Source organism: Archocentrus centrarchus, chromosome 24, assembly GCF_007364275.1.
Source record: "Archocentrus centrarchus isolate MPI-CPG fArcCen1 chromosome 24, fArcCen1, whole genome shotgun sequence".
In the NCBI taxonomy this organism is placed as follows: Eukaryota; Metazoa; Chordata; class Actinopteri; order Cichliformes; family Cichlidae; genus Archocentrus; species Archocentrus centrarchus.
In genome coordinates this window covers 29,745,610-29,771,423 of record NC_044369.1, presented here as the reverse complement: position 1 = coordinate 29,771,423, position 25,814 = coordinate 29,745,610, and the positions used below count along the sequence as shown (strand labels likewise).

At 39.9% G+C, this 25,814-nt stretch overlaps 2 protein-coding genes across 2 annotated transcripts in view; both read right to left on the bottom strand.

Annotated features, from left to right (window-relative positions):
- Positions 1-10,851, bottom strand: part of dse (dermatan sulfate epimerase) — a 34,310-nt gene extending 23,459 nt beyond the window's left edge. The window contains exons 1-2 of the mRNA XM_030721006.1: positions 10,645-10,851; positions 7,097-7,554 (exon numbers count right to left, since the gene is read on the bottom strand). Of these exons, the coding sequence (XP_030576866.1) occupies positions 7,097-7,518 (422 nt within the window). The 5' untranslated portion in view covers positions 7,519-7,554; positions 10,645-10,851. The remainder of the gene's footprint in view (positions 1-7,096; positions 7,555-10,644) is intronic.
- Positions 10,852-11,808: 957 nt separating this feature from the next.
- nt5dc1 (5'-nucleotidase domain containing 1) overlaps positions 11,809-25,814 on the bottom strand; it is an 81,059-nt gene continuing 67,053 nt past the window's right edge. The window contains exons 10-12 of the mRNA XM_030721010.1: positions 24,185-24,358; positions 19,611-19,779; positions 11,809-14,371 (exon numbers count right to left, since the gene is read on the bottom strand). Coding sequence (XP_030576870.1) covers positions 14,259-14,371; positions 19,611-19,779; positions 24,185-24,358 — 456 coding nt within the window. The 3' untranslated portion in view covers positions 11,809-14,258. The remainder of the gene's footprint in view (positions 14,372-19,610; positions 19,780-24,184; positions 24,359-25,814) is intronic.

Below are 25,814 nucleotides of genomic sequence, written 5' to 3'. Positions count from 1 at the left end.
AGTGTATAAAAACATCTGGTACCTGTTGGTATAATCTCGATGACCAGGCAAGTCATTAAAGCAACAACAAGTCTTTAAGAAAGCGGGCCAATCACCAAGACAAACAGACCAAATATCAGCTTGCAAACACAGAAATATTCAAGGTCGATTTAATATGGTTCAAGGAATGTCAAAAGATGATACACCACTGAAGAGCTCAACCAATATTAACCTATCACAGATGTATCCTGGTGTTGTCTGATATGAACCAACATGAATACATTTTTTTCATTATATTTTGATATTGCACAATTTTCACATTTAATCACATTGTTTGTCTAGCAAAGCAGCTGTGAGACAATGGCTTACAGTCCTTTTAGCACCATGTGAAACTTTATCTGAGAACATCTGAAATTTATAAATGTAATGGGTGAAAGGCCAAGCCCATTAGAAGTTGCTTTTTTTTTGTTGATATTTTCTTATTTTATTTTGCTAATTTAACCTCTACCTGACCCTAACCTCTTAACTTTCACCAGTTTGCCAAAGAACCAGTTAGATGGAGGATTAGGGTTAGATTGCATTTTAGCCACTAACTTAAGCATAACTCCTGAAACTTGAAAAGGTGTGAATATTCCATATAAATGGTAGATGTACACCTATGTTCTGAAAATGTGCTCATTAAAGCCTGAAAGGCAACATAACCTTAACCATACATCGAAGTGCTTTGACTGATGACTTGGTGATTTAGTAGGTGTATTAGTATTAGTAATCTTTAGTGCAATAAACTCTTGCATTTGCTCCTCACTGCTTTCCTCCTCATTGCAGCCCTGTGTGTGTTACACACACCTGCTGTTCTCATATTGTTCCCCTGCACTGAGAGTACACCTTGGATGGTTCAGGGGAGAACATCTGGTTTATTCTCCTGGCTGCTCTCTCTCTCTCTGGTATACCTCTTCAGGTGGTTAGCCAAGGCTGCGAGTCTTTGCTTGGCAGTTTCTAAGGTCTCAGGTATGCACAGCTTGCTGCATTTCCTAGGCACCCCTTTGTTCATCACACCTTTCTGCAGCTCTGATAACTGGCTGACTTCCCTCTGTTCTGCCTTGATCTTAGCCTCTAAGGAGCAGTACCCACAGAGGGTACTGCTCCTTATATCTCTTGCTCATATTCCGAGGTAGGAACCCCCGACCTACTGCTCCAAAGATGGCAATGTTATATATCTGTTATTTATTTATATATATAAATAAATAACAGAACAACGCAATAAGCTGTTGTTAGTTTAATGAGTCATTCATTCTACAAATGGACTCCAATACCTACAACTCTTTGTACTGCTCTGCAGCCTCAGGGATCTTGGTGCAGCAGCACATAACCCAGGAGCTGCAGTCCAAGATGGTGGAGTTAGTGGCTTCCAACTGTATGATGGGACACTCAATGAAATGGCAGCTGAGTGATATTGTGGACCATCACCTCAGCAACTTGGCCACTGAACGAAGCATCACGGCTACAGCTAGTTGATAGCAGCAACTTAACTTTCAAAATAACAGCAAGAGGACTGTCCACTAGCACAGCAAACTAAATTTTCAAGTACTGCAGTACTTAATCTCCATGTGCTCAAAATATGGCATTCAGGACAGCCCTTGAATTTATTAACCTCTCAATAGCCACCACGTATCTGGCGAACCATTTAGGAGTTAGGACCAAGGTTTGGCTGTGTTTTATTCACGTTAAAAAAGAATATTTGAATAACAACTAGAAGTTAATACGTTCCAAATTAAATCTCTTACATGCACTCTAGCCTTACAGTTCTCTCACAATTTGCCAAAGAGCTCAAAAATCTAAAAAGAGGTGGAAGTTAACCTAACCAGATCCTCACCACTAACCCCAGATGTTAAGATTAGCTTTTTGTGACACTTGCAATACTGCAAATATCACTGCAGTTTTCAATGAGGTCTCTTATTACCTCTGGTCTACAACCTTAGTTTCATTTTGCTCTCTTTAGATACAAACTATTGAGCCTTTCCAGAAACTCCCGGCTGCTCCGATAGCTCTTTAAAGCAATTACACACTTGATAGAATTCATTAATTCTTCCATCAGCTGGATCCTGAAATATATGTCCATTCATTTGAAAATAAGAGCTTATTTACTGCTGAAGTTTGCCAACATGGCAAAAAGGAAAACATAAAAAAAGACTGCCAAGTCATAGTTGGACTGTATATTTAATTATGCCAAAACACACAAATACCTCATTTCTGTATGTTCATCCAGACGGGGTTAAAAAAGAAAAAAAAAGGAAAGAAAGAAAACACCAGAGAGGCAGGCACCAATCTGCCACAATGTAAAAGCTCTCCATCGGAACATGGTTGTTGCAGAGATAATTGAAGGTCATGAATACCACAGCTGACTGATTCCTGGAGCCACTCTGCAGAAGCCCTGAGAGGTTCAGTGACCACAATAAAAAATGTGGCCAAGGAGAAAACTCACAGTGTGCTCTCAAGATGTAAAAACACATGCTCAGTGGCTTTCCTTTTCTGCACTGTGGCACACATCCTAATGCTGTGAAAATGCCCTGTAAATTGCACTAATGCCAAGCAGTGTAAACCCAGCAGAAATGAGCTGCTGGAAAGTCCCCATGGCCCTGTTCAGCGGCCGGAGGGAACATGGCAGCCGTGCAGTGGAATGACAAGGACTGAACTGCCCCTTCATGGAAGTTTAAAGGCAGAGTTAACCAGACACCAAGACACTCCAGCTGCATTTTATGCTATTGAGATGCAGCCAATCAATTTCCACTTTTCTCAAATCTGACTTCATTTCTCAGCACCAGCGTCTTCACCCACTCTTACTTCTTTAATATTGACTGCTGATTTCAATAAATCAAAGAGAATGACAAATTGTCAAAAGGCTGGGTAGTCACCACATCTGAAGTCCTCTGAGTAGAAGAAATGCGGGGAAGAAAATCATGCATGGCCCACAAAACCTGCTTCTAAACGACTGGAACAGCAGAGAAAACACTCCTCGGTCACTAAGCTGTTTTGTTTTAATATGATTTGCAATATTGTCATTATTTCTTTTTTATTTGTATAATATTCATTTTCTGGTCTGCATGTGATGTTACAGTGTGACATTATGTTTTGAAAATCATAACTTCAAGTGTATTCTCTGTGACGAGAACCAGGTGTGAAACTTCCATGGTGCATCTTTCTGTCCTGATGAAGGAATCAAAAACATAACCAAACCATACAAGGTAACTAAACTATAAAAAGGCTGAAGCTACAAATAAACCAAAAATAAGCACATAACCCATAACACAGAATAAACAGAAAATATAACAAAGGAATCTCTTAAAGGAAAACAAAACTCAGATCTTCATTTCAAGAAGTCCAAACTAAAATGCTGGGTCAACAGACCCAGGATCATGACATAATGCATGCATGTGTCCTGTTGCTGGCTAATTAGAATACATTATGCTAGCACTATATGGCTGAAATTGGAATAGGAATATCTCATGAGCACCCACTAGGTGATCTGCAGCAAATCTAAACAATTCAATTAACATGAAGACCAAACTTTCCATAAATTGGTTTGCAAAAAGTGTAAGTCTTCTTCTTCCTCATCTTTAGTGGTTCACTGCAAGCATATCTTGGTTTGCCACTGCATCCGGGACAAAATAATAAAGCAAAACAATCCACAAGAATCTGCCTCATACCAGCCTCTCACAAATACTGAAGCAAGACCTGCTCATTTAAACCTTACCCATTAACACTGCTTGCACCGTGAATGGTCAAAAACAGTACAGGCTGAGAGGATTGTGTGAAAATAAAAAAGACACAAACATTGAGATGGTGATCATTAATAAATATTATGCAGCTTATGAGCAACATTGTGAATCCACTATTACTATGTATGAAAGTATTCTTTAAGTATCTTTTTGGATTGGTTTAAGTCTTTCAAACAGCATCTGTGTAGTACTGGCAGGAGTGAATGACTTTAATCCACTTTTCACTTGGCACTTTCCAGAACTACTGGTCACTGAACTCCGTCTAATTGTTCAGGAAATTGAGAATTGTCCAAACATGTTTCTTTTCCACTCTTTAAGTGGAAAAGAAACATGTTTGTGTTTATAGCAGTGCAATTTTATACTGATACACATCAGGGTGGCTAGCCTAAGTACACATCTGTGAATTTTAGTTACCTATAAATCTTTACTACTGGGCCAAATTCAACTTTTGGAAAGTTTGTTGAGTACAAGAAAGCTGTGCACAAGTACTTTGGGACGAAGCTCAACACAAACTTAAAATCACACAAGACTGAAATTTGAAAAATGTTCATGACTTCAGTTGAGTCATGATATAAATGAATGCTAACTTTGACACCCGATGCTCATTTTAAACAAGTGATGAAATTAAGGGATGTGAGCGACTAGTCGAATAGACGACTAATCGTCGCTATTGTCACTAGTCAGTATCAGACGTACTACTCGGTTAGCGTAATTGTTAAGGTTTTAATTGATACCCAGTGCCGGTATACGTTTGTCCTAAATGTTATGCAGCAATCTGCCACCAGGTGGAGCCGCAGCCCTGACATCGTCATGGGTTCTTTTTTATTGATGAATCACGAACTCTGACCTTAACTGAGACAAGTGAGGCCTGCGGTTCTTTAAATGTTGTTCTGGGTTCTTTTGTGACCTCCTCGATGAGTCGTTGATGCGCTCTTGGAGTAATTTTGGAAGGCCGGCCACTCCTGGGAAAGTTACCACTGTTCCAAGTTTAAACATCTTTTGGATAATGGCTCATTGTGGTTTGCTGGAGTCCCTGCACCTTAATTGAAGCAAGTGAGGCCTGCGGTTCAGGCTGTTAGATGCCAATTACTTGTTTCTCATCTGTTCTTGAGTTTCTCTAGCATTATGTGTTCCTTTTTAAGATCTTTTGGCCTACGTAACTTTGTCAGACAGGTTTTATGTAAGTAACTTTTTGAACAGGTCTGACAGTAATCAGGGCTGGGTGTGGCTTTTCTAACTGTTCTCAGAAAGAAAACGTGGTTAACCGCAGTTCATGAGGTGGGGCAATTATTTTTTCCACACAGGGCCAGGTAGGTTTAGATTGCTTTTTCCCTTAATAAATTAAATTGTCATATAAAAATTGCATTCTGTGTTTACTCAGGTTATCTTCATCTGATGTTAAAATTTGGTTGATGATCTCAAACATTTAAGTGTGATGTGACCAATGTGCAAAAAAAAAAAAAAAAAAAACTGGGAGGGGACAAATACTTTTTCACTGTATATCAATTTTGTTTTTTTGTTTTTTTAAAAGCTAATGTTCACATCTTATTTGTAAATAATTACTAAAGTCAACCACATGGAAGAGGCTGAAGTTTTCAATTTCAGCCTAAAATTTGAATGGAACAGTTAAAGTGGTTGCTTTATCCAAATTAGTGTGCATGTACATAAAGTTCTAGTGATATATCTTTCTATAGTGATCGTAGTGTATATACGTCTGTGTGTATCCTATCGGTTCGTCACACATACAGCAATTATCATATGTTTTTAAAAAAAGATTTATTATGAATCACTTTTTAATTTTTTTTTAGAAATATTACATTCATTTTATCATCTAGCCGAGAATGCAATATGTCCGTCCTTTGCATTTGTTTCACGTCATGTTCAGTGTACGTTGCCTGAATGCAACAGTCACCACAATTTGTATCCACAACAGACTTTTCTTTTTCCGATTTACCACTAAATATGGAATGAAGAAGTCCTTAAATATCACAGACGACGATTCATTCTGTTTAGCTGAAGACGTTTTTGGCAACTATCAGAACTACGTGAACCCGTACGGGAAGTTCTGCCAAATTTTATGTAAAACTTTATTTTTCATTTTAAAGGTTTGTGGGTGTTGTTAATCATTCCTGTGTTATATACAGAATAGATACACATCTAGATCTTTCTGTAAAATATAAAATAATTACTATGAAGGCAGAGGTTTGAGGTTAAATGATCAGCCGCCGGTAGCTGTGAACCCAGTAGGGTACATTGTGTATTACAACTGGGATCTTCAATTAATGACCAAAGGAATCGATACAAGTACTACGTCCCTTAAACGTCTCTTTTAAAATTACAAGTTAAAGGTATCCATTTTTGGTGATTATCACCAGCCATACCAACAAAATGGTATTCGCTTAAACATCGAACCCAGGGTTTACAGTCTAAAGTACTTAGCACCATATCCTCAAATCTGACAACATACACTATACTGAGAGTTGATAGAAACAGCTCAGTGCTGTGGTTTCCTTTGCAAATGAAGACGGATGCTATTTTTAAAAATGCCAGAGCCTTAGCGAGATAGTCATCTTCACACATTTGTATCTAATTTGACATTAAAGTGCTGATATGCAGCAAAACTAAAATCACTCTATATTAAAACCCTGATATGAACATCATAGGATCAGCTGTGTATATTCTGCAGCTGTGTTCAGCTATTTACACAGGTTTACATGTCAAAACCAGATTATCATAAGTTCTAGATGAAGGTGGCAAAAGCTCATGTCACAGTCCCTGAGAATTACTTAGCCTTGTGTAAACTGATGCTAACATATACATATTCTCTACGATGAAGTGTGCATTAAACCAGCTGCCAGAGCTGGATTACCAAGCTGAAAGCATGGGAAACGAGCAGCTTATTGATGAAATGCAGTACAAAGTAGAACAAACTACAATTAGAAAAGTGTGGAGGCAGTCCCCATCAGGTCACCTGGACCCTGAGCTTCAGTCACAACCCAGGCCTGAACTATTCAGCACACATCTGAATATTTCATTTCCTCTGACATGGGGGGAGGGGTGGGAGTTGTTTGGGCAAACAGCTGCTAAGCATATTTCCTGGACTAGACTTATCGGCCCACAATGCATCTTTTCCAAAGGTCTTTCCACAGAGAAGGACCAGAACACTCCAGTGAGGGGTTTGGCTAAAGAGCCTCTAACATCAAGGCTTTAGCATTAATGCTGTGTTGATGAAGATGTGGGGGTGGATACCAAGTACCATCTGTAAACTGTAAACAGAAAGTTTCTGTAACTTTCCATGTGTCAAGTTAAAAAGATGAGGTAATAAAAGACAGAAAATATACCAACTAGGCTGGGCTGCCATCCTCTCCATGTAGTCCTTGACCAGGTCGAGGGCCCCGGCCCGGTGAGGGTACAGCAGGCAGAACATGGACAGGACACCCAGGTTGTTTCCATAAACCTCATTCCAGCGGGCGCTGAAGTCGGCTGGGCTCCAGGGGGGCAGGTACACCTCCGGGTGCTCTAGCATGGTCTCCCCGGCCTCACGGATCCGCCTTGCCATTTCACGGTGAGTCCCTGCAGCTGCATACTGCAACTGCTCCACATCCCCACGGCTGAAGTACAGCATGGGATGACCATTGTAGTTGCCCCCCATGAAGGGGATTCCTCCGCTAGGGTCAACCTCAGCTGTGGCTACCAGAGAGAGCAGGGGCCAGAGAAGGCTTATGAAGAAGACAGTGGGGGCCCCGCGGGTGTGGGTTCTCATCCTCTCATCAGAGATTGGGCTGTGGCAGGAGCTCAGCTGAGGAGGGGGAAGACGGGAAACAGGGGGAGAAAGATTTGAGAAAGCCAGCCCATATTCTGCAGAGTTTTTCCTTACAAAAGCCCAGCATTCCTTGAATAATTAGATACAGCTGTAGGCCTTTCCATACTGATGGAGGAGTAGCACAGTTTAGAAATGATCAGTGCTGCCTGATAGAGTAGGACTTCACAGTTTAGGAATAGTCTAAAATCTCTTTTATGCCTCTGCATACAGTGTTACCATCTTTTAACCTCCCAGGATTTACGTCTGAGTTGCTATTGTGAAACAAGTTTGCCATGTACACCCAGGTCAGGCCAGAGGAGCAGGCCCTGGAGGTTATAAATAGCCCATTACTGCAGTAACGTTCGTCTGGTTCACTGAAACAAGCTCAAAACCAAAGTGCTGTGCTTTGCAAGGAGACTGTGCTCCAAACATGAGTAAATTCCATGACCTTAGAGGAGCTTTTGGTAAAGGCCCAGTGGAAAAGCATTTGGTAGTGATTTAAAAGACGTCTAGACTGGAGTCCAATCTGACAGGCTGGACATGAACGTGCATGTTACAGAAAAAAGAAAACTCAAGCCGGAATGTAAAACTGGGTCTCCTGGAGTTAATTCTGACATTTGACCTTAGGAGGCGTCACATTCCTCTGTGGTGAACACAAAGGTGGAAGACTCACCAAGGACCAACCAGAAGAGAAAACTCTGGACTTGTTCATCGCAGTGAAACTGCGACTGTTGTTTTTGTTTCGTTTTGACATAACTTCAACAATCAGCCTCAGAGTTTTCAATAAATTCACTGGATGCATAATTTAATTTATATATATGTTTATTTACTGTGTTTTGTATTTTTATTTTGGCAAATTAAACAAAAAGAAATATTACTGTTATGTTTATTACTGACACAATATTGATATTTAAGTTTTAAACACCACTAATTCTGTCTGTAGCAATTTCCATTTGACTGTGTTGTGAGAGCAGCAGCAGGACCAAAGCACAGAACACAGCTGGCATTAATGACGATTGCTTTTTATAGTATTTTTTACATTTATTTTATCTTGTTTATTGTCTTTTAATGTTGTATTTGTGCAGATTTTCTGATTTAAGTGTAATTCTTGGTGCTATATACTTTAATATGCAGCACTTTGGTCAACATTGTTGTTTTAAATGTGCTATATAAATAAACTTGACTTGAACACACAGGAGGGTTGCAAAGCAGCTTGCAGGAACACAGCTGCTGTATACAGGCTAAAGCAGGTTAAACAGTGCGCTCCATGTGAGATTTACCAGCTGAATGTGTAAAAAATGATCAGCTAAGCCATCAGCTAATGTAGGATGAGTTTACACTGAGATGAGCTCATCTGCTGGGGCTGCAGCTGAGCTCTGTCTTCCTGACTTGGTTAATCTGACACCATCTTTGATTACTTCTTTAAAGCATTACTTTTTTTTTGGTGGGGGGCAATTTTGTAACGCATTTTTATGTAATCTGTGTTCTGTAATTGAAAGCGTTTTAAAGTAATCTGGTCTAGCCCAATAATACTTTTACATTTTATTATTATAAAGATATTTTATTTCTTAATCACTCATCCAATATAGGGTTGAGGGGGGTGCTGAAGCCTATCCCAGCTGTCACAGGCCTGTTTAGTTATATTTTATGTTAATCTTAAACAACCTGCAAGCAAAACTACACTATTTTAAAAACCAGTGCATTTTCTACTTAGAGTCCAAATATGCCAAACGTGTCATGGTTGCAGCTTTTCAGACGTGCTTGCCTTTCCTCTCTGTTTACTATCATTGTAGATTAATTTGAGGGAGAAAGCAAGTAATAACAACAGATTATAGATTAAATTGATAGATTAGTGGATAGTAAAAAGGCCTCTCGCCCTGTGACAGCTGGGATAGGCTACAGCCCCCCTGCAACCCTGAATAGGATGAGCAGAAGCGAATGGATGAATGGATGGATGGATGGATGGATGGATGAATGGATGAATGGATGGATGGATGGATGGATGGATGAAATGGATGGATGGATGGATGGATGGATGAATGGATGAATGGATGGATGGATGGATGGATGGATGGATGGATGGATGAATGGATGAATGGATGGATGGATGGATGGATGGATGGATGGATGGATGGATAGATAGTAAAAACCACTTTGAAGTGATGGTGTAACTGCTTCAAGGCCTTTGGAAGTGGCCAGATTCATCTAACAAAGGGGCTCCAAGTCCCCCTCACACCAAAAAGAGTCACCTGTCATGTCTGCAGCACAGATTATAAACAGAATTTGTTTGGGGGGTTTTTTGTGGTGATTTGACCTATTTCCAGTTCAAATCATACAACTTCAAACTGTCCAATCTACTTATTTAAAAGGAAGCGGCACGTGGGCCGATTATTAATATCAATACCTACTGTTTAAATTAAGAGGAAAATACCTGAACTTTAGTCTGAAACCAGCGTTACATTTAACTCTCCAAATTCACAGGAAAGCAATGACCTGAGTGTTCTTAGTGAACATTTGGCTTCTGCTGCTCATATTTTGCTCACCTCTGGTATTTGACAGCATCTCCTCTCACTGTAGAGATAAAACGCTGCCAAATACCAGCTTGTAATTTTCCACCGGCTCATATCTTTGGCATGTTCTTGTATTTATTAGACAGTTTTTTTTTTTACATTTCATTACAGCCAAAGATCTGGACGTTAGCTCGGTCTCAAATCTCGTGAACTCCAAGTATGAAGTACTCCAGTAATGCCGTGCTGTTCAATAAATAATTAGAAAATAGTAATAACTGTTATTCGCCATTGTCCCGGGGTTATGCGGAGGTAAACCGCAGTGGTCGTACTCTAGAGTGCGACGTTTAAAACTTGAAGCTAACTTCTCGCCCATTAAGTTTCTGCGTCTCATTAAGCCACAAAAAACAGGCGACACCGGCAGCTTTGGTTTAAGGAAACGCCCTCCATCAAAACAGCGGCAAAGATATTCGTTATCGGTATTATTGATAATCCAAATCCACACACAATGTAGCCTTGTTCGCGTGTAGCCCACGAAAAGACTTAAGGAGCAGTCAAGGAGGGGCGGGGGAGTCGTTACCTGTCAGAAGCGGCGCTCACGGTCCGTATCCCCGTTGTTCCAGCTGTCATCTCACAGCGGCAGCTTTCAAAAAGATTATTAAGATGGTTGAAAGGCAGGTTTGTATGAGCTTTTGTTCAGGGGGAAACACAGTTAGAGAGCGGAGGGAGGTATGTGCGAGCGCCGACTGAGCGTCATGCTGGCGAATGAGGAGGGGCAGCAGGAAGAGGAGCTTAAAGAGGACCGAGGAGCCGTGGCTGAGAGAGAAGCTCCAAACCGGAGCCGCTGCTGCACAGGATATAGCGCAGGTTTATGTGTCACTAGCACAGAGCCCTATAGGACTCCACACCGGGCCCAATGTTACTGTATGAATAAAACTCAAGTGATAAACGTGGGTAATTCTCCGAGATTAAAATAGTACATTTAAGACCAACCAAGCAAGTTTAATTGCCACCAACAAAGTTATAAATTTGCCAGGAAGATACTAACACATTCTGTAAATTTAAACTCAAGTTTTTAGTCAGGCTTTAAAAGCGAGTCAATCCTCATTTAAAAAAACAACTTTACAACATTAAAAATCAAGATTACAGCCTGGACTCTATGAATGGTTTTCCTCTTCATAACTGTGTGGCTAACTAACCATATGGATAGTGGTAAGGTTTGGACTGACAGGTATGCCATTAAGTAGTAGTAACCAACTGCTGTCCGCTGTTCCTCACAGATGGGAGTTGTCACTCATTTGGCCCTGTTGTGCTGTTTGGAGCATTTTAATGGAATCACCTGCCAATGGTCAACTCTACATCCATCCCTTATGTGCAGTATATGGATCAAACTTTGCACGTCACATACGTAATCTGTAAAATCCTTGCACCTGCTTTATTGTTTCTGATGCACTGAAAAAATAAGTAACCTGTGTTGATTTGAGCTCAATGGATAGACTGACTCAAGTCACAGCGATGTCTTTTCAAAGTCGATGCTTCTGATAACATGTTGATTTTGGGATTCTGTCTTGCTCATGAATATTTATTCCAAAGTAAGCTTCACGTTTCTTTTTGAACCAGACTCAATGATCAGTGTAGAGTTTGTGCAGTAAAAATCTGCAGTTTGCAAAGAAATCTCAAACAACTTCATGTAAGAAAATCAAAGAACATTTTTATTTCTTTGACAGTATTTCCAACACTTGAACACAGAATTGAACTTTCCCTGTGGTTTTAAGACCACAAATGAATCCAACATAAGGCAAATGTGCATGTCAAATTTTCCTGGTCGGATGAGAAAAGAAGAGTACAATCACTACAGCTGTATGCATAAAACACTTGCACACACAGCACAAGTAATAATTCACTTTGGATGACCAATCTCACGTTACATGCTGCCAGCTGGACGCTGTTTATTATCAAAATATTCTGTCTTCACTTGTGAGATGACGGTCACTGTAAAGGAACACTTTGCCATTTGGGAAATCCTGTTGTTTGAGTACTTTATCAAAGCCAGGTAAGAAGATTTGGACCAGTATCATCTTTGTGAGGTTAGCATAGAGACGGGTCTGGGATCTTAGGCCCGTCTTAGCACAGCACCGGTTTATGTGTCATTATCACAGAGCCTTATCAGACTAAATACAGGGCCCAATGTTACTGTATAAATAAAACTCAAGTGATAAAATTATGACAAAAATGTGGATATTCTCTGAGATTAAAATAGTGAAGTTCAATAACTTTATCAAAGCCAGTTAAGAAGATTTAGACCAGTACCATCTTTGTGAGGTTAGCACAGACAGGTCTGGGATCTTGGGCCCATCTTAGCACACACAAGAAATTACTTTTTGGTAAGAAACATACTGGGCTAAGGAATTAAAGTTCACCCAGCAGGGCTAATTTGTAAATTCCACTCCATTCTACTGGTTGCCCTTTAGCAATGCTAACTACATTAATTGTGCAAATGATGAATGCAAATGGAGTAACTTAGCTAACTGTGCTGCACACATTACACTAAATCATCTGAGAGAAGACAAGGAAGAATTCTGGATTTGGCACTATTGATAGAAAAGTTCTGTGCAAAGGTTCCAGGTGCAATAATAGTGTTCATGGAACACTGTGAAAAGTGAAAACTATACTGTAGCTGATTTACATTTGGCTTTTATCCCCTTCAGTGGCGACCCTTTAACTCGCACCCGAACAGAAACAGAAATAATGGTGCTATGACTGAATGGTGCTTTGAATCGTGAACAAGGCTAACAAAAGCAACAAGTGCGTTCATAGATCATACCAAAAGAACAGCATGGGTTTTCTATCTTTTAGCTTGTTTTTGCATTGTTACAATCAGAAGGGCGCTTTGGGCTATTGGTCAACATCACGGACACGTTACAGAGTCTGTCACATGACAGAAGATAAGGTTAAAAATAAAATCTAAAAGGTATTGTGAAACATTCAAGATGCAGCATTTGCAGATGGGTTGAAAGATCAACTGTTGGTTTGGATGCCGCATCTTTCTAGTCCGGCTATTTTCATGTATCAGTAGTCTGAACCGAGTGCAAGTTCTACTGAATAGACTTTAGCCCTGGCAAGATTAGGTTCACGGGGTCTTGCTTATCCGTTCAGACTATTAAAGTCTTCGGTCTGCACTGTTCTGCACTGAGGGTATTTTTTTTCCTGCAGTTCTCTCTTGGTGCTAAGCTATGCTAAACACTTCCTGGATCCACAAAGATAAACCTGATACCAATCTTCTGTGACTTCATGGACTCTTCCCAAACTGAGTGTTCCTCAAATATTATGGCACAACCTGTCTATGCACACCGACAAAATAACCATTCAGAAGTCGGTTAAAGCATATCTCAATCTGAATATGAATGAAGTACAAGTAGTCAACATTTTTACACAATCACTCAAAGAGCACATGTCACCTTTGCACCAAAATTAATACAAAGAACATCTAGCATAGTCTTCATCGATCATATTATTATCGTTTCCCAAAGTTATGCTTTTTTAGAAACAGCCATCACAAAGGACAGTATTGTGCAAGTTCTTTAGCAACAATGACCTGAAGAGTAACACCTTCCACTAAACTGACACAGGAGGAACAACGGACCTTAAATCTCATGTTAAGATTACTAAAATGCATACAATTAAACCATATCCAAAAGAGAAGACCACACAATAATACTATTGTACAGAAATACTCACACAATATTTCCAACAGATCTTTAGGGATAGGTACTCCTGTTTTGCTTACAGTCAATCACATTCTTGAGGTAATCACTTCAGGAAAAAGAGGGTAAAATGTTTGAAGTTTTCAGATTTTTAAACAACTTACCAAGGAAAATAATAGAAGGCCTCACATACATAAAACAAGAACACTGTATTATTACTGTATGCAGATACATACACACGCACACACTTATTTTGTCGTATTTCCACATACACTAAACCACAAAACAATGTTCAAATGTATGCATTATTACAGAGAGATACTGTGGCTTACATTCACATGGTTTCTCTGAAAGGATGAAGCGTGGATGCTTTCTGTGCTCCATAGATGATGGCGGGGTCAAGTGGGAAACTACGGGCATAAATGGAGGCACATTCCTCTCCTGAGAAGGGGTAAGGGAGGACATTTTTTTTTCTCTTTTTTCTTTTTTTTTATGACAGACTTTCGCACCTCTTCAGCAAAGAATCTGGGGGTCTGGGGTAGTAGCCGATGGTGCAGGGCTTGTCAGGAGAAAACCTGGGGAACTTGTAATCCAGAGGGAGATCTAGAAAGAGGAAAATCAAACAGGGAAGTCAACTGCAAGTGATCTTGTGTTGGCAGGTATCAATCGCTCAGTCCAGAGAATGTTGGACAGTGTTTGATTTTTAATGTTTTTTATCTCCGAACAGACAACACTGGTATTAAAGTGTCATAAATTATAGGCCTGCAAAGAGAAAGGGAATTTTTTTTGACCTCTTGCATAAAATCTAAAAAGTCTACATTTCAGTCTTCCAGTCTCAATCTTGATTTGTTTCATAAGAACCCAGCGTGACACAGCGTGACATTCCTACAGAGCAAATAAAATAACATGGTATTAGAACCGGAGCATTAGTATTAACCTCTGGCTCTTTTCCACAGCATGTTTTTGTCTTGTCTCCCACCCCACAGCCCCAACTGGTCAGGGTAGATGGCTGCCCCTCCCTGAGCCTGGGTCTGCCAGGTTTCTTCCTGTTAAAAGGGAGTTTTTCCTTCTCACTGTCATGAAGTGTTTGCTCTCAGTTACAATATAACTGTTGTTCTGATTTAGCACTATATAAATAAAATTGAATTGAATAGAGCTAATTTGGATGAAGCGTTATATAATAGTGTGATGGCATACATTTTCAGAATGGCAGCAATACGTGGGCACAAATCTGTATCCTACACCTGGCAGAAAAGCATGTTAATTAGTCAACAGGGATTATAAAGTATATTTTTAGACTGCATTCATGGTGTTGCACTCAGAACTGTGTGTGAAAGGTAACAGGAAATCCCTGCTTGAAGAATGAAAAATTCCCTACCTAAATTCATCCCTACTACATGTACACCTGGGTGAACTGGCAGCATCTTAACACTGGGTTCAGGCTTAGCCTAACCCTAATCCTATAACTTTTAGAGGATGAGAAAAAAAAATTTAAGAGTTAGAATCATTTTTTGCTTCCCAAGACCAAGATTCAAAAAGCCCAAAACCTCATATTCCAGTAGTATATGGTTGGGACTTCGGGTTAGATTATTTACTGATGAAGACTTCGGGTTAATGGAATTTTTTTGACCTCTTGCATAAAATCTAAAAAGTCTACATTTCAGTCTTCCAGTCTCAATCTTGATTTGTTTCATAAGAACCCAGCGTGACACAGTGTCACAGTTTCACATGTTCTGGAAAATTTTTTGAAAAAGTTTATAATTAAAAAGACTTTTGAAATTCTGAATACATTTTCCTTCATGGAGAAACAGGTGTGGGCTTTTATGCATGAAAAACTGGCACAGCAACCACATCATCACCTACAGCAGGGGTCATCAACTACATTTCTCCAAGGGCCGGAATTTTTCTCAGCAGACAGTGTGAGGGCCAGATGCTCTCATAAAGTAAAATCAAATTAATATTGTATCCTAAGTCATATATTATCATCTGATATATCAATTTTCCTTTCAAATTTATACAATTTTTAATGATGTGATGTGCAAGTCTTGCATTTACATGTTCTTCTCTGTTATATTGAGGGTTATTATGGAGACACTGCTATTGTGTGCAGTTGTGCTTATTATAGACATAATGAGAATGGGAAATTATAAAATGTTATATGAGAGCAACAAGTTTATTTCTGCACAATCTGCTTTTTTGTAGATTTTTTTTTTAATGAATATAGAAACATGAAGAGTTCAGATGCAAAACCTTTTAAATCTACCTGGACACTTTTCTTTTAAAAGAGCTTTTTTTTTTATCTGGATCTTAGTAATTTTAGTAAAATCATTTCACAGGCAGTGGGTGCCGTGCCTTTTTTTTCAAAAATCTAAATATAGTAATTTACCAGCTTTTAAATAAATAATATTTTGTTTTGAGGCAAAACCAGCAAAATCTTCAGTTCATCCTCTGCCCAGTGTGAATGAAGGCAAAAGGCCCAAATATCAGACTATGATAAAAAGATTTCTACATAGATTCACTCAGTGCAACTGCAATGGCACAAAATGGCAGCACATTTATTTTAACAATAACAGAATAATAGATACTAGGCTCCGAGGTTCGTGACAACTGAGGGACGGACGAATATGGGGGGCTGTGAACGCATGCTGAGCCACCTACCCGTCCTGTCCCCCCGAGCAGACCGTGTGAGAGACCCTCACAGCAGGAGTAGGAGCCCCGTGCAGGCCGGGGAGTACGCTCAGCAGCCAGTAATGATCCTTCCACAGGTTCACTGACAGAAATCTCGTTACAACTTTTACTTCCTTTAGTTAGCCAAGTTTGATCGCTGAGCATTTCTTCTACACAAAACAACGCTAGACTCACCTTCAACTGTGTTTACAATCTGATCACCACCAACAAAAGCCAGCTCCTCAGTGCAGCCAGAAAACGCTTTAAGTCACATGGTCTGATCTTGCATTCGGATTGGTTCTAAGGACATGGAAGCAATTATGGGCAATGGAAAGTGGCGTTTGGGGGCTTTTGATAATTGAGACTAGTCAAACATGGGTATTTAACAAGTTATGATGCAACATGATTGACTGGCATATAGCATCTGTGGCAGTACTTGTGGAAAGCTCTGGTGGGCCGGATGTGGCCCGCCTGCCGCCAATTGACGTTCCCTGACCTACAGGCTAGCTCTATCACATACCGGGCTTTATCATACTTTTTGACTCAAATGGGTTCCATAGTTTACAAAATAAACAACATACTGTATTCAGTAAGACTTGAAACCAGTTACTGAGCCCAAACACTCATCACGAAAGAGTTTACTGAGGTCATACAGCAAGGGAGCTGAAGGGTAATCTTTCCATAGAGACCTATACTTATTCTTTCCAACCAGCAGGGGAGTCGCTGCCTGCTGGCCATTAGAAAGAATGCAGATGTAAGGCACAACTGCACTTGCTTCCCTTTTCACTATGTACGGTTATCCCATCTTCTATATATAGTCCATGGTATAGAAGCAAATTGTGTTTCTTTAAGTTGTTCTTTCAAATTTCATGCCAGATGGCCTATAACATGGACACCCCCATTATCCAATATGGGATTTCTGTCTTTTTAACTTTACAAAAGTGATGATCTGGCTTTCACATTGGCCAGTGGTGTGGTGAGGTGAGAGAGGAGCCAGGTATTGTACTCCTAATTCTAGCTCTCTTTTTTTCCCTTTGTTACTCAGACTTGTGACATTGTGTAGTGTCTCCCTGTAGAATCCGTCTGAAAATGTGTGCCATCATAACCACGTCTCCCTTGATATGACGGCTGACTTTTTCCCATTGAGAATGAGAATAAACACAATGGATTCCAGATGCGGTGGACAAGAAACTCTTAAGAACTAGTTCTGAGAGACCATAACTCTGGCCAGACATGAGATTCAGTTAAACAATGTTGTGGTTTTTTTGCCGTCACAATACAAATCGTTCCAAGTAGATCATACAGGAAGATCACAGGATACGCCAGGATAACATCAATAGTGGAATTCTGGTCAAATCGAACACATCAAAAAGTACGTTTCTCGGCAACCTTTGTCAACGTCTGCACTTTGATGAGGAAAACACAGATCACAACAATAGGGACCATTTTTCCCAGGACCTGCTCCGCAGCACACTGGTGCTTATTAAAAGCTATTTTAACTTTGGCTCCACATCTGTGTCGGCTTCAGTCCCTGTTTGGATTTGTGTGAATGTTTCTCTGATGAAGTCGAGTGATGGGAGATGTCTGATGTGAGAATTTTTTCATAAGCTGTGGATGTTTTTTTGTTGTTTTTTACAGCTTTAACACCAGAAGTTTGATTCTCATGCATGCGCTGATCAAACCTGTATTTATCATATGTGTATATGTACATTGCACTGGCACATAGTTTATCTATACCTGTTTTTTTTGTTTTGCTTTTTTTTGGGGGCGGGGTATCACTATGCTGGTAAGTAAAAAACAAACTCGCAGTGGGAATATGTTGAAACGCGCAGTGGTGAATATGACACAAAACTGTTTATGCTGGGTTCAGACTACATGATGTCAGCCTGGTTATGGAGAGATCTGGATGAAGTAAAGCATCAGTTAGGGCCAGGAATGGGAACTGCTGCTGCTGCTGCATAAAACAGATGACTGCTTTATCTCACATAGTTTCTCACACTTGTTGAAACAAAGAAGAAATTTCAGTTTTTCCATCATTAGCTGCAGTCATGGCCAATAAAAAGAGTTTGTACAATGCTAACAAGTTCAATCAACACAGCCTGAACTCTTTTAGGCAACTTTCTTATAATGTCTTTAAGCACTTTTCAGAAACAGTTCTCCGGGCTTCTTGAAGGACATTCAAAGCTCTTCTTTGGATGTTGGCTGCCTTTTGTTCTCTGTCAGGATGATCCCACTCTGCTTCAGTAATACTGTGGTCTCGGGTGGCCAATCCATGATTGATTGTGTTCCATTGTTTTCTGTTCAGGTATGCTTTTACTGCATCGCCAGTGTGTGATTATCCTCATGCTGTTGCCAATCAGATGCTTTCCAGATGTTATTGCATGTCAAAACTGATAGTACTTTTCTGCGTTCATAATTCCATCCATTTTGACAAGATCCCCAACACAGAGCCGCAAACCATGAAATTATCTCCACCATGTTTCACTGATGACTGTAGACACTCACTCTCTCCTGAGATTCAATGGATGTGTCACGACTTTGCTGGATTTTTTCCTCTTTCTTATGGACATGACTTTAAGATACTGCTACTTCTTTTTTTTTGTCCTCCACTCATCCAGTTTTTCAAAGTTTGTATTAAAGAAATGGGAAAAATTCTGTGTTTTTGTGAAAGGCTGCTAGTAATAAAGTGCCTAAAGATACAATTTAAAATGGGTTCTATGCTAATTTGTCTTTTATTTGTAGACAACACTGGTTCATCTCTTTAGTGAGGTGCCTTTTTTATGCTTGAGTGATTCAGAAGTCACTATTAAGTGGCTTAAGAAACAAACAAAAACATTCCTCTGAAAATTATCATTTACAAGGACTGGAATGAAAATGAGTGAAAAGGCAGCCAATGTCCTTCAGAAAGTCCATTTTTAAAAAATAACAACAAAATCTAGCTCCTTGGAAGCAAAATATGAATGAGGGGTGGCTCAATACTTTTGCACAGCAGTGTAAGAAAAAAAAAGCACTGGTGTGTGTGTGTGTGTGTGTGTGTGTGTGTGGGGGGGGGGGGGGGGGGGGGGGGGGCTGTTCCTGCACCACAGTGGAATCTAAACCTGCGCTTATTATCATTTGCTTTGTATTTCATATCGCTTTCTAATGTCTGTCCATCGTTTCGCCTCCTTCCACATACCTGCTATGTGCTCCACACTCGGGATAGCCATGGTGCTATATTTGTGAATGCAGTGGGAGCACCAGGTCAGCTTCTGGGTCTCCTCATCCCCTCCTCCACTTTTGTGCATGTCAACAAAGTAGGAGCCCCACTGGCTGGACACAGCAGAGGGTGACTTCATGCCCTGCTCCTGTTGAGACAGTCGATACACAAGCCAAACTATGTAACTGTGCGTTCATTTTCAGACAAGTACAGACCTGATTATACGTGGGAATTATTACTCTCAGCAAACTGGCTTCAAGCCAAGCAGCTATGAGTGTTTTTCTTCAGAACTGAAATCAGTCACTATTACCAATCAATCTCCTGCTGAGTTACTCATAATCACTCATGAGTAACGCAACATTGGTGGTGTTTTAAAAAAAAAAGTATGTGATAACACAGTGATCTCATGAGCCTGAGATTGCACAATATCAGCTAATGTCATCAGGAAATGTTGCATAACAGAGACTGAGCAGGAGGGGGGAAAAACATGAAAACGCTTATGATATAGATAAATATAAATATAATATTTGAAAAGGATTTATGAAGATGGGGAAATATTAAGTGCAATATTCTAAAAAACAATGCTGAAACAAGATGAAAAATACTATGCAGCCTTCACACTACTTGATGCTGATCTTTGTGGTAGTAAGCGTGTGTGGTATTTGGACAGAGCAGATATGTATTTGTGATAATGCTGATAAAAAGTGTGAACCACAGGAAGAGGCAGTTTCTCATCATAGCTGAGGTTGCATCTGTGTCAGTGATGCTTATTTCATTAGGCGAAGCACACCAATATTTCTGATACTTCTATTTTAATTACATTTTTACCATAAAGAAACTGTTGGGGGAATCAAGTCTGAAATTGTCCTTTCTCATATCGAGTACTCAGAAGGACAGTTTGTGTTAGCCAAGTTTTCAGTCATCATACTATAACGATGGTGGCGTTTGTATGTATGTATGTATGTTCCCCATCTCCTGCATGCCGTGTGGGGGTTTGCTAGTACTGATAATGCTCTGTGTGGTTTAGGTGAGCATGGTACCTGAATAGAAGCAGGATGCAGGACGACCACATGCTTGATGTGTGTGTGTGCGCGTGTGCGTGCGTGTGTTGATCAATTACATTTTAATATAAAAGATCGCCCTTATGGAGGCCCAAAACGGACATAATTAAAAATAAAAGCAGAAATATATATATATAGTGTATATATTTTCTTTTTCGTTTTCTTACACATGCGTTTTCGTCAACAAATACATATATTTGTTTTGCCTTTTCCTTATGCAAGCCTTTGTTCTTTTTACATTTCCTCATCTCCTCTTTTCACTTTACCGAATGCATTTCTGCCTCATTATGCAAATGAGGAGGGCTGCCTTCTTGCTCCAGCTCCTCTCCTTTTGGCCGTTTCAGGAGAATGCCTAATTTTAGAGGAAGTGAAGCCCTCGCAGAGATGTCTCAGACAATTGCAGAAGAATTAAGTCACCTTGCTACCTTAGCTGAAAGCAATACTCTCAGTGATGACTATTTATTGTTTCATGTAGATATTTTGAATGAGAGGCTACTCCATTTAGCTGCAAACACGGATAATGAAGCTGATCCATTAGTTCTCCAGATTTTGGAGGAGGTGGCGTGTCACTTGCACAAGTCTGTGTACCACACAAAAACTGTTGGGAGACCTGGATATTTGCTGCCCACTGATGCCTTGATTGCCGAACTTTTTGGGGCTGCTAAAATGAAGTCAAAAGCGCAGGCATGCACAATCGATCTGCACATGGATCCTGCTCCTTCCTGTTTATTGACCATTAGTAGAGGAATGCATACAGTGAAGTCAAGTCAAGTCAGTGAAGTAAAAAGAGGAGATGAGGAAATGTAAAAAGAATAAGGGCTTTTTTTTTCTGCTTTTATTTATAATTATGTCAGTTTTGGTCCTCCATACACCCTAGCTACCGTGACAGCACCCATTGGCTGGTCAGTGATTCAAACTGAGAGGAACACTATACTCTGATGCTATATACTCACAAGCTAAGCCCACCCTAAACTCTTTTTTGATTTTAATGGAGGCCTTAATTTACAAAATGAACATCATGTTGTATTCAATGAGATTTAACTGGGATCTGAACCCATGGACTGTTCAGGAATGTGTTAATGAGGTCATAGATGAAGGGAGCTGAAGAGTGTTTTTAACTTGTGTACAACTGGGCATCTTTTAGCAATAAATGCAAGTTTAAGGCACTTCCACACTTGCCATAATTTTCAGATCTAGCAGTTATGTTCATCTAGTATATATAAACAGTACAGTCTCTGGTAAATCTGCATTGACCTCCATATTAAAGTGTTTTTGTGTGCATCTGTGGGCTTTTGCTGCATGGTGGAAATGATTTTGACTCATGCATAACAAGTTAGATCAGAGTGTTTTGGGGAAATGTGACTGCTTGAACAATCACATCTAATTTTGCTCTTCCTTCCTTTGCTGCAGTAAAGTTCACTTCCGTGCACTACATTTCAAAATAAAAATGAGGAGGAGTCTTTATCCTGGTGTTTCTTGCCAAGAGATATGCTGACTTCTCATTTTTTTGACTGTGCGGATCACAACATCCTGCTGCTTAATGTCCTCATCTGAACTGTGAGCAAGAGGGCTGATGTTTAATCATTCACAGCATTTCCTTACTCTTTGATTTCTAAATGGTGGAAGTGAAATACTAGACATTTTCCATAAATTGCCTTTCAACACATTTATACTATGACTCTGTCTCAGCATACCTGTTTTACAAGTTCATGGATGGTTGTTTTAAGGCCAAACACAGATGTGCAGTATTCTCAAATCTATCTTAACATTTATGGAATATTAGGTGTACAGTCACATACATTCTTTCTGACTTTGTGGCAAATTGAGCATAGCTCAGCTGCAATCCTAGAGCAGCTGATCTCCGTGCCAGCCTACATCAGCTCATGGATCAGCTGATGTCACATTCTACTTTTCTAGCTGGTTAGTCGCATGTAGAGCACACTATTTAATCTACTTTGCCCTGTCTACAGATGCTGCACATCTGCAAGCCGCTCTGCAACCCACCTCCTTTTCATGCCGTGTCTGACTTACATCATATTAGTCGTCTGCTCTGTTCTGTGCTGGGCCATTGCTGCTGCTCTTCCTGCCTTTGACTTTCCGTGTATGCGAATGAAAAGGCAAGCAGGTTGCAGAACAAAGCCATAAAACCAAATGTATATTACTGCCACTGGAAATAATCTTTTGACCGCAGTGGTCCTGACCAGGGTTATTATAGTTAACGAAAACGAACGAAATAACGAAAACTGAAATTGAAAAAACATTGTCGTTAACTGAAATAAATAAAAACTATAATTAAAAGGAAAAAACGATAACTAATTAAAACTGAATTGTGAGTTTACAAAACTAACTAAAACTAACTGAAATTATCGATAAACTGACTTTCATTTACTTGTTTTTTTGGGTTTTTTTTTTAAGCCTTGTGGATTGATATGAAATCATTGTTTCCGCTCTCCGAGTTTAAGCTGGGAGCGCCATAGGACAACTGTGTGAGTGCGCATGTGCGTGCGCTCACCGCGCTGGTCCGCAAAGTAATGGCTGCGGTCTGCAGAGAAAGCGGCAGAGTCCCGTATGGAGGCTCTTTGAGTACAAACACCTGCACACGACCACAAGGTAATTAACACACACAATCCAGCTACACAAGCATAAATGCGGACATGAGGTCGGACACTTCCGTAGGTTATATACAAAGACCCTGCAGGTTTAATTAGCGAGCATCTAACCAAGCTAGCTCCAAAACAGAAGCAGCTTCAGGTGGTGAGAACATCAGGATGCAGATGGATTTGACCTTTGACTCCTTCAAAGAGTTTGTTTTTGTTTAACACCACATGTAGGCGTTATTAATCTGCTGCACTGATGCTGAACTTTATTGTGGAGTTTATTGTAGAATTTATTGAGTTTGGGAGTTCATGTTTTTCTTTGTTTCTCCCTGTTGATGTTCATGTGTGTCCTTAATATTACACACATTTAGCATGTCTTGTGAACAGCTGGTTGTTGACTATATTTCTTTAAACTGTATCTTTTGTCAAGTTTTCATTACACAATAGTCACTTTTGCACCTTGAATCTTGCACCTGATCAGGTATGAAAATACTAAAACTAATACTGAAACTAACTGAAACTAAGCATGGAACCAAAAATAAAAACTAATAAAAATGAGCAAAACCTCTCTGAAAACTAATTAAAACTAACTGAATTAGAGAAAAAAAAGTAAAACTAACTAAAACTAAACTATAATGTAAAATCCAAAACTATTATAACCCTGGTCCTGACTAAATTAAAAGTGATTGTATTGTGATCTTAAGAATGTCTTTTTTATTAATCAATAAAATTGTACTTAAAGAAAGCAGAAACAGTCAAGTCAAAATTCAGTTTAAGCAGATTTTAGCTGGCATATACAAACTCAAAGTGTACATGGTGTCAGCAGGCCAGAGCTGGTTGTGGGTGTGTATGGGGAATGGCTGCTAGAAGGAAACTGCTGCTTCTGTGAACTTACCTCAAACTTTCCCTTCTTCTCCAGCGGCTCCACTTGGGCCTCATTGGACAATGCCGCGTCACTCTTCGGGACACCCTCCCCCTCCATTTCCTCCACTATCATCACTGTCTCCCACTTCCCAAAACTGCTGGCAGGGAACATGTCTGACCTCATGCTGTCACCGAAATAAACTACCTGTAGGATGAGAAATAACAGACTGGTTACGCTCAGAGAGACAGAATTCTTTCCTAGGCTTAGTAAAAGTCAGTTAAATTGGCATTTGTTTTATATTCTTATCATCCGCTAGGTTGCTAGTGACCAATTTAAAGTTAGGGTTAGGTTCACATTTAACTCTTTATATGGAATTCTGACCTATTCACCATACCCAAATAGAACTCTGATACCAGAAGAACTCATCACAAATGCATGAGGGAGCCTTGATTTGAAAGGCAAATATTCTAATTTCTGAAACTTGTTTAGTGGTTAAAATACAGCCTAACCCTAAGTAGTTCACTGCAGACTGATGTTCAGACGTTAAGGTATAATTCAAACTTCTTTGCTCCGTTAGCGATGTCAAGCTGTCATGACCCAGTTGCAGCCAAACAGGCACAAATCATGATATTATCACCACCATGTTTCACAGATGGGCTAAGATTGTTGGGTGATTTGCTTTCTGTCATGTACGCCACTGTAGTTCAGCTTTAACCTGATGGTACAGCTAAGCTGACCAGTGTAGCAATGCTAAGTTTAAATGTCTTGTTCCATTAAAACAGAAGTATTTCTGTTTCTAACCACAGCAATACAGAATCATGTAAACCCACTATCTCCATAACAAATGACACACATACTGTATCTCTGCAAGTATGTGCATGTTAGATACAACTAAATCAAATGCCTCTGCCAGAGTCAGAAGGCCATAAAGAGGATGTAAGGCATTCCAGTAGCTGCGTCCCTCCCCACACAGGTCTGTGCTGTGTCTCAGGGCCTCCCTTTCTTATGTAAACAAACAGACCAGCTAATCTGGGGTGCTGCAACCCGCCTGTGGAGCAAGGACCGCAGGAATCATATTTCCAACAACCTTCCCAGAACTGGCCACAACTGATCTTTGAACCCCCCCAAAATCCTTCACCTCTCATTGCTAAGTAGTTCTGCCGCCAGAGTCATGGGCTCACTATGATAAATATTTACAGAGGCCAAGGATTCCAGCACAGAGAAATATATTACAGTTAGACTCATTGTTGATGGATAGAATTACATTGGCCTGAAATAAACTAAGCTCTGTATGAAGGGAAGACTGCAGGCTATAGTTGAATCAGCCAGGCAGACACCTCTTGCGGCTGCTGTTACACCCAAATTTCCCCTCTGTGGGACAATAAAGGCTGTTTCTTCTTCTTCTTCTTCTTCTTCTTCTTGGTTTGTAAAGATCACACTGTTCATTGGTTGGAAATGCAGCCTTTAGTTCTTGTATTTTATCCTTAACTCTGCTGGTCAAGATTTCTTCACCTGATCACTGCCCAATACTACTGGAAAACACAAAACACTACACTTTTGGATATTGTGTACAGCCATTTGTGAAATATACATGGTGTTGTTGGTGTGAATTACATACAACATGAAAAACTTTCATCCTACTTAACCCCTTAACTGGCAG